At 41.5% G+C, this 16,362-nt stretch overlaps 1 protein-coding gene across 1 annotated transcript; it reads left to right on the plus strand.

Moving 5' to 3' along the window:
* Window positions 1–379: 379 nt before the first annotated feature.
* On the plus strand, window positions 380–11,122 carry LOC116738225. Its single transcript, XM_032594118.1, is given in 4 exon segments — window positions 380–537; window positions 8,718–8,964; window positions 9,165–10,071; window positions 10,074–11,122. Coding segments are annotated over 4 exon segments (2,361 nt in total).
* Window positions 11,123–16,362: the final 5,240 nt, after the last annotated feature.

Raw genomic sequence — 16,362 nt, forward strand, 5'->3', positions numbered from 1 at the left:
TGCTCTTTCTCTACAAATGATAAACTGAATAAGCTAGGAGAGAATTAAATATCAATATACAAGTAGGAATACTTCCCACTTTTGAAGTGGTTTATTTGGGGCAATGACTTTAGGGGACTAATATGAAGAATGCCAGGGAAGCAACCTCATGATAAGCCATTTGTTTTTCTGTAATCTTCCTTATTGTTTATCTTGTTAAGAAACTTGTTGAGCGATTCCGCTGGACCTTCTGGCACCTGACAGAAGCATCATCAGTCACTGCACAAGCTTCGGCCTACAAACTCTTTTACGGGATTCAGGAGGGACATGGATTTAAATTTTAAACTGGTTTCTGTCAGCGTGACAAATGAACACCAGAAAATTGTAGGACAATGGTAGAATGTTGAAATGCATGCCAGAAGTAATGGGCCAATCTTCAAGTGGAATCGACAAAAATAGCCTTAAAGCATCTCCAGGTTATATCATTACTGTCATTCTACGTCTAAGGCATAAGGACAGTCTATTACTGAAGCTTTCAACTCCACATTATTTACAGAGGTAACGTAATTTGCCACCCAGAGTAATTAAACCCTTTAGAACGAAAAACTGTGTTCATAAAGCATTAAATCCTTAGCATCAATTTTTTTTGAAGTGTCAAATAGACTTATCAAAGTCTGAAGATAATGACATCTAAAATTTTCTCCCAGTTTATTTTTCCCAAGTTCATTTGCGTTATTGCTTTAGTAGTCACACGTAATGATGACTCTCCGAAGTGTGTTATCTTAATCAGATTTTAAAAATATGTTTTTGCCAAAAAGAACTAGAAAAGTTTACTGTATTGGATGAAGTGCGTTTTAATAGATGTAGGGACTCCTAGCAAAAATAACGGAAGCGGTGACTAGGATGTTATCAGACAGAGCACAATGAGGCCTGCCTCAGGATTTCGATTCTATACTTAGAAGTCAAAACTAGAAAAATGCTGGGCTTCTAAGTCTTCTGATTCCCCACAGCTTTCTTTGTATCCTTGTGAAGCAGCTTAGCTGTTCTCAAGAAAGGAAATCAACTCAAAAGTGGTTCAATGTTGATATGTTCATACAAGGAACTCCAGGATGCTGCTGGAAATATTTCATATGCAATCTTTTTTTTTTTTTTTAATTTTTTTTTCAACATTTTTATTTATTTTTGGGACACAGAGAAACAAAGCATGAATGGGGGAGGGGCAGAGAGAGAGGGAGACACAGAATTGGAAACAGGCTCCAGGCTCTGAGCCGTCAGCCCAGAGCCCGACGCGGGGCTCGAACTCACGGACCGCGAGATCGTGACCTGGCTGAAGTCGGACGCTTAACCGACTGCGCCACCCAGGCGCCCCTCATATACAATCTTAATAAGATATTTATTTTATAAGATTTCTAAAGGAAATGCTTGTCAGAATTATTGTTACACAGTTGTGAAGAAGAAATATGAAAACACCTATTCGTAAATGTGGTTTAAACATTAATATAATTAAAGACTCATCAAATATTTGCCTCCACCTGAATCTTGAGAGTTTGGTAAAAACAGATTCTAATTTTTTTTAATGTTTATTTATTTTTGAGAGAGAGAGAGAGAGTATGAGCAGGGGAGAGGCAGAGAGAGAAAGAGACACAGAATCTGAGGCAGGTTCCATGCTCCAAGCTATCAGCACAGAGCCCAATGCAGGACTCGAACCCACAAATCATGACCTAAGCTGAAGTTGGACACTTAACCGACTGAGCCACCCAGGCATCCCTCTAATTGCTTTAAGTAAAGAAAAAATGTATGCCATTTCACTTTAAAACCTTGAGGTCATTTTTATGAATTGTTCATCATATGGTAAATTGCATTCATTTAAAATTATTAACATTAAGAGTTTAATTTTATAATGAGGTATCCTTTTCATTTTATAGATAATAAGGGATAAAATATAATGGAGACAAAAGTGTATTTGCTTTTATTAATGTTTTTAGACATTAGAGTAATGAATACAGTAAATAAAAGTATGTATTTAAATTGTGATGGCACAATTTAATACTCTGCTGAAAATGAAGGTTGTTTATATTCTTTTTCATTCTTTTTTAATATTTCTTTGTTTTTGAGAGAAAAAGAGACAGAGTGTGAGTGGAGGAGGGGCAGAGGAAGAGGGTGACCCAGACCAAAACAGGCTTCAGGCTCTGAGCTGTCAGCACAGAGCCCAAAGCAGGGCCTGAACTCACGAATTGCGAGATCATGACCTGAGCTCAAGTCAGTTGCCCAACCAACTGAGCCACCCAGGCACCCCATGTTTTCTTGTTTATTATTTAAAACTATATTTCTTATCTGAATGTTTCCTACCATAGAAAGTGTGCTTAATAAAAGAATACACTATCAACTATTTGATATCACATGCTGCTTTCATATATATATGTATATATGTATATATACATTCATATATACATGTATATATTCTATAAATATGACAACATAGTATAGTAAGTGTCAAGTTGCTAAAGTATTTTATCATTATATTGATATCATTGATATTCCTGAACATGCCAAAATGAAAACTACTATAAGAAATAGTAAAGTAGATACTAATTTTAGCAATGTCACACATTTCTAGTTCGTTCAAATCTGTATGACCCACAGATCAACCTGATCCTCTGGGGGCTTGAGGGAACACCTCCCCTTTTTAATAATCATGGTATCTTTAGAATATATTTATGTAGTAATGCTAAAATATCATAAGCGCTATAAATATATCACTAATCAATTTCATACAGAAATAATGATAATGGCAAATAGCCAAGGTGAACCTTATTCTAAGAATTGCACATGCTACAGAAGATTGTGTTAGCAGAGCTGTGAACTAAATACTGAACTAAATACATTTGAAATATGTTGTTTAAGTTTTCCTTAGAGGATGTGGACATACAAAAATGTGAAATATAAACACATGAAAGAATAAGGGAAAAGGTTTGGGCAATGAGCAAAGTCAAATATTATGGAAAGTGGAATATAAAAGAAAGGAAGGTAATATAGCATGACTGTAAAAATTTCACCAGATATATAGGCTCAAGTAAAACAAACAAATGAAGGTAATAAAGTGAAATGAAATGTGCTTTAATTTTCTTTCAACATCTCAGAGTTCTGAGCAGAATTACAGCACCTACCCTGTAAACTTGTTTAGCAAATATTCATTAAAATGAAATATAATGATGATGGTTGCCAAAAGTGAACAAAATTGCTCTTCTTTCTAACTGTTGTGGAGCTGATTATTTTGGAAGAGTCAGGACCTAAAGCCAAAATTTCTCTTGACAATCATACAGAAGCAAAATTGTCTTTGGCAATCCTAATCTAAAAACCAAGGTAGAAATCACTTAAACTCAAATTACCCTTCAAAGTTCTTTAGAAAGTTGCCATGTTGAAGACCTACACTCCTTTTTTTCTCATATGCTTGGCTATAACTCACCAAAGTTTTTCTCTAGCATTTGAAAGAAATAACTCTTTTGTTTTGTAACAGCTGAAGCAGTTGACTTACACTGGGGGGCTCTATATTAAATTTAAAAGCTCCCTTAAATATCTAGAATCACATTCAGCATTAGGAGAGATCTATCTAATTCTGGGCCAGGGGGTTCTGAACCTAAGGGAACAGGTAAATCTAATTATTTCAAGCTCACTGTTGGGTATAAGTTCAGTAAGCAGATTGATAATAAGAATTGCCCAGGCTATTTAATCTGTTATTTTCTATCTTTGAAAAAATCCCACTTTGTTTTGTCTTTTTTTTTGTAAGTCTCAATATGGATGATCAAGAATATTAAATATAGTCAAGTTGAATACATATATAATGTAATTCTACCATATAAATCTTATTGTATTTTGTCATTAGAATAACTTTCCTTTATTAAGCTTAGGAAAGTTATTTTATTGTTTTTATATTTATAGAAATATGGATATGTCTTTCCTCTCTAAATTGACCCTAATGATTGCTTTGAATAAGACTGAAAGTGAGTTGCTCATGTCTGTATCTGGTATTCTAATTAATCCCAACAAAATAAAGTGCTGGAAAAGATAAGGACTTTTTCAGGTGGATTATGGTTTTAGTTAGATGAGTAGAGATGTGTAAAAATAATTTCAGTCTCATTTGGGACAATGCAATTTACGTTATTTTCAAGATGCCAGGTGGATTTGTATGGACTGAGGCAAAATATTTCTTATACTAAAGCATTGATTATAATTCTTGCTCTTTTATGCAACAGAATTCTGTTGTCATTTACAACAGAATTTTCTACCTTCTTTGTACTACTAAGTATTAAAAATTCATCATTTACAAACCTAAGATATTTTAGGTCTCATTTTATGCAAAATAAGATGTATAAGAGATATATATGTGAAATCTCACTACATTTCAGTTAAAGACTACAGAAAAAATGATGGATAGTAGAGAGACAAACGGCAGCTTTGAAACATTTTAAATGTTGGAACCAGTTTTTCTCCAGCATTTCACAGATTATGATCTGATAATATTGAAGGGTTGGCTTAGGGACCATGACACAGGTCCTGCTTTGCTTTTTCTTCTAGTAAGACTCAAGCAATGCTGGTATGGAGGGGCTCTGGGGTCGTGTTGAGGAGCAAGGGCTTGGTACTGAAGAGATAAGTGGAGACTACTTGGAACAGAGGGTTCAGCATGAACTGAGCACTGGTGGGTGAGAAGAAGGAAAATATCAGAAGAGCTGGTGAGAAAGCATTCTGGTCGGAGGAACCAAGGCAGGAGAAGTTAGCCTCTGTGAAGAACACAAAAAGTTAGTTGATTAGAAAATCGCAACGAAGAGGGTAATGGAAAGAGAGGTTGAAAACATACGCAGAGTTTTGAAAGTTCTAGTCCTAGTAAGTAGTTTAGATTTAATTTTAAAGACTAATCTGGGTGCCTTGTGGCTCAGTAGGTTGAGGATCTGACTTCCCCTCAGGTCGTGACCTTGCAGTTCTTAAGTTCAAGCCCTGCATAGGGCTCTGGGCTGAGAGCTCAGAGCCTGGAGCCTGCTTCAGATTCTGTGTCTCCCTCTCCTTCTGCTCCTCCCACCCACACACTCTCTCTCTCTCTCTCTCTCTCTCAAAAATAAACAAACATAAAAAAATAAAAAAAAAATAAAGACTAATTCACTGTGGAGTCTCTTTATTTATAAATTGAGGATAATGCTATTATATTGCATAAGGATGTTATGTTAATAGCTAACAATCACACGATATGATGCTTAAAAGTGTGTTTATGGGCACCTGGGTGGCTCAGTCGGTTGAGCTTTGGACTCTTGGTTTCAGCTCAGGTCATGATCTCACAGTTATGAGATTGAGTCCTGGCTCCAGCTGGGCACTCACATCATGTGGAACCTGCTTGGAATTCTCTCTCTCTCTCTCTCTCTCTCTCTCTCTCTCTCTCTCCCTCTCTGCCCCTCCCAGCTTAAGTTCCCTTTCTTTCTGTATCTCTCAAATCAACTTAAAAAAAAGTGTGTTTAGTATTAAAATTTCTTTTGATATAGATATTATTGTCATCCCCATTTTATGGATGAAGATATTGAGGCAGAGAAAGTTAAATTAAAGTCATACACTTTGGACATGCATGCACTTCTTAAATGTCAGAATCAAAATGTGTAGTGAAGACGTCTACTTCTAGCAGTTGTGCTCTTAACTACAGATACACTAGACTCTGTTATCAAAACTAAATGAGATTATATGTATGATGAAAGAATTTCACCACTCTCATCCTTTTTGTGTTCTGTGCTCTAAAATTAAGACTTTTCCTGTCAAGTCTTAAATATTTTGAACCCTTTACAATAATCTTTCATAGTCCTGTTTCAAAAACTATAAACTCTTGTTTCATTTTCTCAGCCTCTATTACCGCTAATTCCTCATAGCTGTACCCATGGTTACCTTCCCCCAATTTTAACATCTCACCCCTTTTCTCTCATTTTAACATAAATAAAATAAAATAAAATAAAATAAAATAGTAACAAAAAAATAAAATAAAATAGGAAATGTGAAATAACCTCAGCTTCCTAACTATTATGCTTAAAATTTTGTCTCTCACCTCCTATTGGGTGCCACTTCATAGTCTAAGGATGTTTAAATAATTCCTATGACTAGATTTTCTGACCAGTTTGATTAATCCACTTAACATTCAACACATTTTCTTACAGAAAGGTAGATTACTAGAGTTTCCAGAAAGTTAAAAATATATATATCAAAAATACACATACACCAAATGACTGTGACAATGGAGTAAAACATTGTGCATCATATGACAAATATTAAGAATGTACTTATATCCTTCAAATATTTGAAGGAATTATGTATGTGTAGAGTTAAGCATTATTTAAAAAATAAAACAAAAATTAAGCCAAATTTTTTAAATCAAGTCAGAATGCAATTGTTTAAAAGTTTTTTCCTTTAGATCTAGTTCTAGGATGTAATCTTCTTGGCAATAGAGACTGGGATTTTTTTTTTCTTTCTTGTTTCAGTTGTCCCCTCAAAGCTCTTTATTTCATTATTAGCAGCTTTAGTGGTTCAGAAGTATCTTTTTTTTTTTTTTTGTAATATGAAATGATTTTCCCCTCTGGTGACAATGTTAGAGAAAAGTGCTCTGGGATTATTCTCAATACAGACACTAGAGTTCTTTCAGTCAAACAGTTTGAATTTAGATGTAAAGAAAATGTAGATTGCAAGAGTAGATGATCCATCCTATTCAAAACGGGCATGACTAGATAGTGGTTGACCAAATATACACCTGAAAATGATTTGAAGGTTACAGAAATCCAAGAAACTATAATGCAAAAATTCTCCCAAGATCATCATTGTGGTCAACTCAATTGATGTACAGATCGTCAGGCCTTTGGTTTTTATTGAAACACGCCAAAAAATGAACAACATGGACAATTCTGTGATGTTGAATTCCAATCTCGTTACTCATTCCATATTTGCTTCCAACTAGCATACATTACAGAAAGTTAGCTTTGATACTTTGTTTATATTGTCCTAATCCAAACAAGGATTCCTGACTAAAACGAAACTATACTTTAGATCTATTCTACTGCTGAAGTCACAAATCCAAACATCCCAACTTCCTACAACCATCCTGACTTATCTGTGGTTTGTTAAGCCTTTTACTCCATTGAGACCCCTGAAACATTCCACTTGCAGAAAGCCTGCAGGCCTCTTTGCTTCCTTTCTTCCCAAGAGTGTGAAATCTCTGGCTTCTTTGTTTTTGGCCTCGCAAATAAAGGAATCACGGAGACTGCCATTTCCTATTTACAATGGTACAGAGGAGACTTAGTGGACTGTGAAGATCTATGTACTTCGCAACAGTTCTGAGAGCCTGAGCATTAGAGGGGGGCAGGAGATTAATTCTTGTAAATGAAAGATAGGCAGAAATAATATGCAGTTTCCAGCTTGAAGCTGTTAAGAGAATAGCCTTTCCTTTGTCTTCCTCTTTCTCTTCTTCTCTTCCCTCTGCCCTGCCACCTCCTTGTCTCTGTGTATATTTTCCTTTCTCACTGCACACACCCACCACTTTCCCCAACTGGCTATTGGAAGCAAAGGACCCTAAGATGTTGGATTTGCAAAAAGAAAGGAGCACCTGTGATTCCTAATTCACAATCAGGAGAAAATTACATGGGCCGGTAATATAAGATGATAAATACACTTTTTTTTCTTTCTTACATTGTACTCACTGAGTCCTATTGTATCTTTTTAAAGCTGATAAACCTTCTTTGGTCATATCACATAACTTTTAAAATATAATAGTTTCATTGTTCATAGTTTCATTCTAACTGTGGTATAATTTCCATTGTGATTTATTATTTAACGAGAGTTACTTGACATAGCATATTTAGTTTTCAAATATATTAAAGCATATTTTATTATATATTTCTAGTTTAGTAGAATTGTGGCTTGATAAAATGGTCTATGATACTGTGATCTTAGGAAATTTTCTTTTTGTGCTTAAAATTAATATTGCTGCCTTGCTGGAAAAGCTCTGTATACCTATTTCTGTGTCAGCCTGTGATATAGTATGTGTGGGACCCAAGGAATTTAACAAAAATCCCCTACCCCTGGACAAGCAGAGCAAGACTAACTCCATTTTGTGCTACACCCACCATCTCATGTATAACCCCCATATGACCTACTTACTGCTTAAGACACTCCCCCACCCTAGTCAAACCATTGAGCACACCCTTACTGGAAACCAGCTCATATAGGAATGCAGAACCCCTAACCGCCAAAGAATGTAAACCCTGCCTTTTGCCTGCCAAACTTGCGTGCCAATTCTGACCAGAGTGATAGGCTAGTTCAAACAGTTACTATAGGGTAAATTGTAATTCAATTGGCTACCTGCGTGTGGCCTGACATGACTATGCAACTTTCTGTGTGTGTTACAATCTCATTGGCCACTGGTCCCTATAAAACTGCTACGCCTCTTAACCTAGGGGCCCAAGTCCCTGCTCCGCTTTGTCAAGTATCCTTGGGCCCAAGCTCGAGCTTGCAAATAAACCCTCGTGCGTTTGCCTCGGTATCGGCTCCTTGGTGGTCTCTCAGATTCGAAATCAGGGGCATTACATTTGGGGGCTCGTCCGGGATTCGAGAGACCCCCAGGACCCCACCCAGAGGGTCCCACATCTGGTGAGTGCACTCAACTTCTTCTACCTTTCACGTGCATATTTTCTGAGAGCTCTATACTGTATCTCTACCTGTAGGAATTCCAAACTGTCTTTGGGTTGGCATTGGCTTAAGCGGACGCACTGGCGAGCTGTCGACCAGGGGTCTTGGGAGACGTCTCTTGCCCCCCCCCAGGAGGACGAAGTCCTCATCTGTGAGGAGAGCCGGCTGCCATTACGGACAGCCAGCCCTTCGTTTTACTTTCTGTTTTGTCTCCGTGGCCGTGCTGGAACATTTGTCTGTGTTATTGTGTCCTTGTTAATCCTCATAACTGTTTGTGTCTTGGTGTGGAATGAAATGGGGCAGACCCAAACCACCCCCCTGTCTCTTATGCTCTCCCACTTCTCGGACGTTAAGGAAAGGGCTCATAATTGAACAAAGACATAAGAAAAGGGAAATTTCAGACTTACTGCCTGTCAGAATGGCCAACCTTTGATGTGGGATGGCCCTGAGAAGGAACTTTCCACCTACCAATTATTTTGCAGGTCAAGGCCGTAATCTTCAAGGACAAACCAGACGGCCACCCTGACCAGGTGCCCTACATCCTGGTCTGGCAGGACATGATTAAAAACCCCCCTTCTTGGCTAAAACCATTCTTACCCCCCAAAGCAGGACCTACCAAGATTCTAGTCCTGTGGAAAGCCGAGAAGGAGACTGAAACAAAGGCCAAAACGCCCCTTTATCTGGTCTTGCAAGATTCTTCTCCGGAGGACCTGATTCATCTGCTGCCCTACCAGGCTCCCCCTCCCCCTTCCGCCCCTCCATTGGAAGCACCAGGGGCTGAAGGAGTGGCACCACCCCTCCCTGATGAAGGAATTCCTGTGCGTGGGCCAGCAGCAGGGACACGTGGACAGACCCACCAGGCAGCCCCACCCTCAAATATGGGGCCAGCCAATTCCACTGCCCTTCCGCTCCACGCCATGGGGCCAGACTCCGATGAGTCTGGAGAACAACCAATGTTATATTGGCCGTTCTCCACCAGTGATTTATATAATTGGAGAACTCAAAATGCAAAATTCTCCAATAACCCTAAAGATTTAATTGGGCTTTTAGATACTGTTCTCTTTACCCACCAGCCTACTTGGGATGACTGTCAGCAGCTCTTGCAGGTTCTCTTCACCACCGAAGAGAGAGAACAAATACAGGTGGAAGCTCGGAAGTCTGTCCAGGGAGAGGATAGACAGCCGACTCAAAACCCAGACCTCATAAGCGCTGCCTTCCCCTTATCCCGCCCTACCTGGGACTACAACTCGGCTGAAGGTAAGGAGAGACTCCGGGTCTACCGCCAGACGCTAATGGCAGGTCTCAAGGCTGCTGCGTGCAAGCCTACTAATCTGGCCAAGGTATATGATGTAAGACAAGGTAAGGATGAGAGTCCAGCAGCCTTCTTAGAATCACAGAGGCTTTTAGGCAGTACACCCCTATGAACCCAGAAGCCCCAGAAACAAAAGCCGCAATTATCATGGCTTTTGTTAATCAGGCTGCTCCAGACATCAAAAGGAAATTACAAAGAGTGGAGAGGCTAGGAGAGAAGAGCCTGCAGGACTTAATAATAGTAGCAGAAAGAGTTTACAATAATAGAGAAAGCCCGGAGGAGCAACAGACTAAACTAAGAGATGGGCAGACCCGAAATTTGGCTAAGATCCCACTGGCTACAACCATGGATGACCCACAGGAAAAATGGAGGCACCTCAAGAAGCTGACTTCAGGGACAGGTAAGGAGGATGGCCCTGGTCCCTGATGGGAGCACCCTAAACTAAACAAAAACCAATGTGCTTATTGCAAGAAAGAAGGCCACTGGGTGAAAGACTGCCCTAACAAAATATCTAAGGCCCCTGCCAAGATATTGGAGATGGAGGACCTGGACGACTAGGGGAGTTGGGGTTCGGTACCCCTCCCCAAGCCCAGGGTAACTCTCAGAGTGGAGGAGCAACCAGTTGAATTTCTAGTGGACACTGTGGCACAACATTCGGTCTTATTACAACCCCAGGGGAAATTGGCGAGCAAGACCTCATGGGTTCAAGGGGCCACGGGGACCAAACAGTACTCATGGACTACCCGAAGAACTGTGGACTTCAGCATGGGCCGGGTATCCCACTCCTTCATGGTCATCCCTGAATGTCCCTACCCGTTGTTAGGTCGGGACTTGCTCACCAAGATGGGGGCACAAATTTGCTTCCACCCCAGAGGGGCAAAAATCCTAGACAAAGAAGGCCAACCGATTCAGGTGCTTGTCCTGAGTTTGGAAGATGAATATCGTCTCCACCAGATGCCCCCAGTCCCAATGACTGACATTGACTGTTGGCTACAGGAATTTCCTCAGGCATGGGCAGAAACTAGGGGAATTGAGCTGGCCCAACACCGACTGGCTATATACATAGAACTAAAACTGGGGGCAGACCCTGTCAGGGTCCGCCAATACCCCATGCCTCTCGCGGAGTGAACGGGAATCACGCCCCACATACGGAGACTACTAGACTCAGGCATATTAAGGCTCTGCCAATCATCATGGAACAGTCCCTTGCTGACAGCGCGAAAAACGCACTCTAACAATCACAGGCCAGTCCAGGACTTAAGGGAAGTCAACTGGCGAGTAATGGATGTGCACCCCACGGTCCCAAAGCCATACACCCTCCTCTCTACGTTTCCTCCAGACAAAAATTGGTATACAGTATTAGACTTAAAAGGTGCCTTTTTCAGCCTGCCTTTAGCACCCAAGAGCCAAGACCTTTTTGCCTTTGAATGGATGGACCCTGAGAAAGGCGTCAATGGCCAACTCACCTGGACTCGACTACCACAAGGATTCAAAAACTCACCAACCATCCTCGACGAGGCCTTACACGAAGACTTGGGTGAGTTCCGTTCTGAGCACCCTCATTTGACCTTATTGCAATATGTAGATAATATCCTGCTGGTGGCGGAGGACCAGGACACTTGCCTGCCAGGCACCAAGGACTTACTCCAGACCATAGCGGCTCTAGGATACCAGGCCTCAGCCAAAAAGGCCCAAATCTGCAGAGCAGAGGTGAGCTACCTGGGGTACAAATTAAAGGATGGACAAAGACGGTTGACGGATGCGCAGAAGGAAACCGACCTAAGGATCCCACAGCCGCACACCGTCTGTCAGGTACGTGAATTCCTGGGGTCGGCAGGGTTCTGTTGATTATGGATTCCGGGTTTTGCCGAGATGGCCAGACCCCTCTATGAGGCCACCAGGCACCAACAAAATTTTGAATGGACAGAGGCCATGAACAAGGCCTTTAATGACCTTAAACAGGCCTTGCTATCTGCCTCAGCTCTCGGGTTGCCTGACCTAACCAAGCCCTTCTACCTGTATGTAGACGAGAAAGACAAGGTGGCAAAAGGGGTCCTTGTCCAGTACATAGGTCCCTGGAAAAGACCCATAGCTTATCTCTCTAAAAAGCTGGACATGGTGGCCGCTGGATGACCCCCATGCTTAAAAATTATTGCCGCGGTGGCCACTATGGTCAAGGATGCAGACAAGCTAGCCATGGGGCAAGAACTATATGTTACCACCCCACATGCTATTGAAGGGGTACTCATACAGCCCCCAGACCGCTGGATCAGGAATGCTTGTCTGACCCATTATCAGAGCCTACTGCTAAACCCCACCAGAATTTTATTCAAGCCACCTACAACCCTGAATCCTGCAACGCTACTCCCTAACCCAGACTGGGACCCCCCTCTGCATAACTGTCAAAAGATTTTGGCACAGGTGCACGGAATCAGGGCTGATCTCTGGGACCGGCTACTGCCGAACGCGGACGCCACCTGGTATACGGACAGTAGCGGTTTTGTCTGAGAAGGAATCAGATACGCGGGGGCAGCCGTAACCACAGAGACGGAGATCATCTGGGCAGAGCCATTGCAGCCGGAACATTGGCTCAACGGGCACAACTGATCGCCCTGGACAAGGCACTAACCATGGGAAGAAGGTAAACGAATAAACATTTACACCGACAGCAGGTACGCCTTTGCCACCGCTCATATCCACGGAGCCCTTTACAGAGAGAGAGGGCTTCTGACAACAGAGGGAAAGACTATTAAAAACAAAATAGAGATTCTTGAACTCCTAAGGGCCCTCTGGCTGCCCAAGGCACTAGCTATCATCCACTGTCCAGGACACCAAAAAGCAAACACACCAGTAGCCAGGGGAAACCGGCTAGCTGACTCAAAAGCAAAGGAGGCGGCCCTTTCGGTGACCCAGGTTTTAACAACCACGCTACCCTATCTGGGGGCACCGACCCTGCCGGACACCCGCAACTATACTGGCACTGACTTACAACAGATTAAACGCTTGCCTATGACCCAATGCTTACATGGCTGGTGGAGGGCCACAGACTCCAGCATCATCCTGCCAGAGGAACTAGGACGACGAGTCTTATCCAAAATGCATAGGAGTACTCATATGGGAACAAGAAAGATGGAAGACCTCATACGACATGCTAAGATCATTATTAAAGACTCTTGAGCAAAGATCGAGCAGATTGTGGCAAGCTGCCATGCATGCCAGGTAACCAACACCACCACCCATGGGTCTAACCCGACTCAGGGACCCGACTCAGGGGAGACCGCCCAGGAGCATACTGGGAAGTAGATTTCACTGAGGTAAGGCCTGGAAAGTATGGGTACAAGTACCTGCTAGTTTTCATAGGTACTTTTTCAGGGTGGATGGAGGCATTCCCCACCAAGCATGAAACAGCGCAAATCGTGACCAAAAAGCTGCTGTAGGACATTCTGCCAAGGTATAGATTTCCTGCCAGGATCAGATCCGACAATGGACTGGGGTTCATTTCTAAGGTAACACAGGGAGTAGCACAAATACTGGGAGAAGATTGGAAATTATATTGTGCTTACAGACCCCAGAGCTCAGGTCAGGTAGAGAGGATGAATAGGACATTAAAAGAGACCTTAACTAAATTAAATTAGCCTTGGAGACTGTCGGGGACTGGGTCACTCTCCTCCCCTATGTCCTATATAGGGTGAGAAACTCACCATATAAGATGGGACTGACTCCCTACAAAATCATGTTTGGTATACTCCCACCTATCATTCCTGCCTTGAAACCCAAAGTGCTTGCTCAATTCAATGACCAACAACTTCTTTTCTCCCTCCAAATGTTACAAAGAGCCCATGAGCAGGTGTGGCCTAAGCTGAGGGCCCTTTACAAGACCTGACCCCCATCGATATCCACCAGGCGATTGGGTATACGTGCGGAGGCACCAACAGCAGACATTCTAACCTCAATGGAAAGGACCCTACATTGTGATCCTGACCACGCCCACCGCTCTCAAGGTCGACGGAATAATTCCCTGGGTCCACTACACCCACGTCCGGCCAGCTGATCCACATGCCGTCCTCAAGGACTTTGTTCCAGAATGGAAGAGTCAGCCCAACAAGGACAATCCCTTAAAGCTAAGGCTGCGTCGCTCCCACTTACCCTGCTAATATTACTTGTGCTGTATCCCCAACCGCAACCCCCACTAACCATTTAACCTAACCTGGCAAATCATCACCCCAAGCCCTAACCCATGATTGGGTCCTGCATAGGATCCTCTGGAAAAGGGGGGAACGTGGGACCCAAGGAATTTAACAAAAATTCCCTGCCCCTGGACAAGCAGAGCAAGACTAACTCCATTTTGTGCTACACCCACCATCTCATGTATAACCCCCACATGATCTACTTATTGCTTAAGACACTCCCCCACCCTAGTCAAGCCGCTGAGCACACCCTTACTGGAAACCAGCTCATATAGGAATGCGGAACCCCTAACCGCCAAAGAATGTAAACCCCGCCTTTTGTCCGCCAAACTTGCGCACCAATTCTTAAACCCCGCCTTTTGCCTGCCACACTTGCACGCCAATTCTGACCAGAGTGATAGGCTAGTTCAAACAGTTACTATAGGGTAAATTGTAATTCAATTGGCTACCTGCGTGTGGCCTGACATGACTATGAAACTTCCTGTGTGTGTTACAATCTCATTGGCCACTGGTCCCTATAAAACTGCTATGCCTCTTAACCTAGGGGTCCAAGTCCCTGCTCCACTGTGTCGGGCATACTTGGGCCCAAGCTCGAGCTTGCAAATAAACCCTCGTGCGTTTGCATCTGTATCGGCTCCTTGGTGGTCTCTCAGATTTGAAATCGGGGGCATTACAGTATGCAGTGGAAATAAATAAATAAAATATCTTAGTTGTTTACAAGAAAAGCTTATCTATATCTTCATGTTATACAAGTCAAATACTTTTCTGCTCACATCTTCTTCATTTGAGTAACCAAGCTATAGAAACAACCTCTGAAATACACCATTGCCACTACTGTGATAGAAGATAGTAATGTTGGGTCCATGAAAAGGCTATCAAATTTCATGCTTGAATATTGCCTATTGCATGTAGACTTAAGATTCTTTGAACAAAGCAAGTCACATGGTCAAGACTGATGTCACTCTGTGTGTACGAATTCACCTATTACAAAGAAAGGTAGCAAATATTTGGGAAAAAGAGTATAATTTTATAGTAACACTAATAGACCATAGTCCTACAAGAAAAGCCTGTTGGTCATATTTTCTCTACCAAAATTTTTTCTTCCTTTGGTCTATAGATTTCTTATGGAGATGTTGTACAACATACCTTATATTTGTGGTTTTGACAATACATTCTATTGATTCTGCCATTTTTAGTTACATTTTAAGGCTATATTTCTAGCCTTATTCCAGTTAATAATTGTTATATTCTCTAAGTAGAATTGTTCATTTCATCAGCACAGAGACCTGTAATCTCTAGGGAAGATTTTGGCCATAGATTGTTTTGATATTAATTTGAAACTATATATTACTATCCAAGGTGGCATTTTTTTTTAATTTTATTTTGATATTTACTTGATGTCTTAGTTCAGGCTACTATAACAAAAATAGCATAGACTGAGTAGCTTCACCAGCAACACTATATATCACAGTTCTGAAGGTTAAAAAGTCCAAATCAAGGCACCTGCAGATTCCATGTCCAGTGAGGACCACTTTCTGGATTGAAGATGGTCTTCTCACTATATCCTCAGATGGCTGAGAAAAATCATCTTTCTGCTGTCTCTTTCTATAAGGAAACTATTAACCTCATGGCCTAATTATCTCCCAAAGGTCCCACTTCTAAAAACCATCATATCAGGGATTAGACTTCAACATGAATTTTGGGGGGAAGGCATTCCATCCATAGCCCTTGGTATTTACTTTTACATCTTTTTAATTTTATTTAATTAATTTCACTGAATGACATTTAAAAACTAACGCCTTTTGTAAATAATATACAGCAGTATTATCTTAATCTGATACCTTTGGGGAGGCAATTATCCATGGTGTGTCTATTCAATTCAGATTCCCTTCAAGGGTATTTGCACAGCAGCACAGTAGATAGTCTACAAAATTATAGTGTCTCCCTCTAAGTCAGAGGGTAGACTTATTTACATTCTAGAATAGTAAAGTCTCCCTCTTCACATAGGCAGTTTGCTTATATACAGGGCAATAGATATAATATCTACTTGGGAGAAAGAGGTGGGCAGATGTGACAACAGCCCTTTATAAAATTAGGATTTTCCAATGCCTGGGGTTCATCAGCTGTGATAGAGATCCACTTGGGCCCACTCTGAAATAATCCCCAGTTTTCCCATAGGAG

This window comes from Lynx canadensis, chromosome C1 (genome assembly GCF_007474595.2).
Source record: "Lynx canadensis isolate LIC74 chromosome C1, mLynCan4.pri.v2, whole genome shotgun sequence".
NCBI classification, from domain to species: Eukaryota; Metazoa; Chordata; class Mammalia; order Carnivora; family Felidae; genus Lynx; species Lynx canadensis.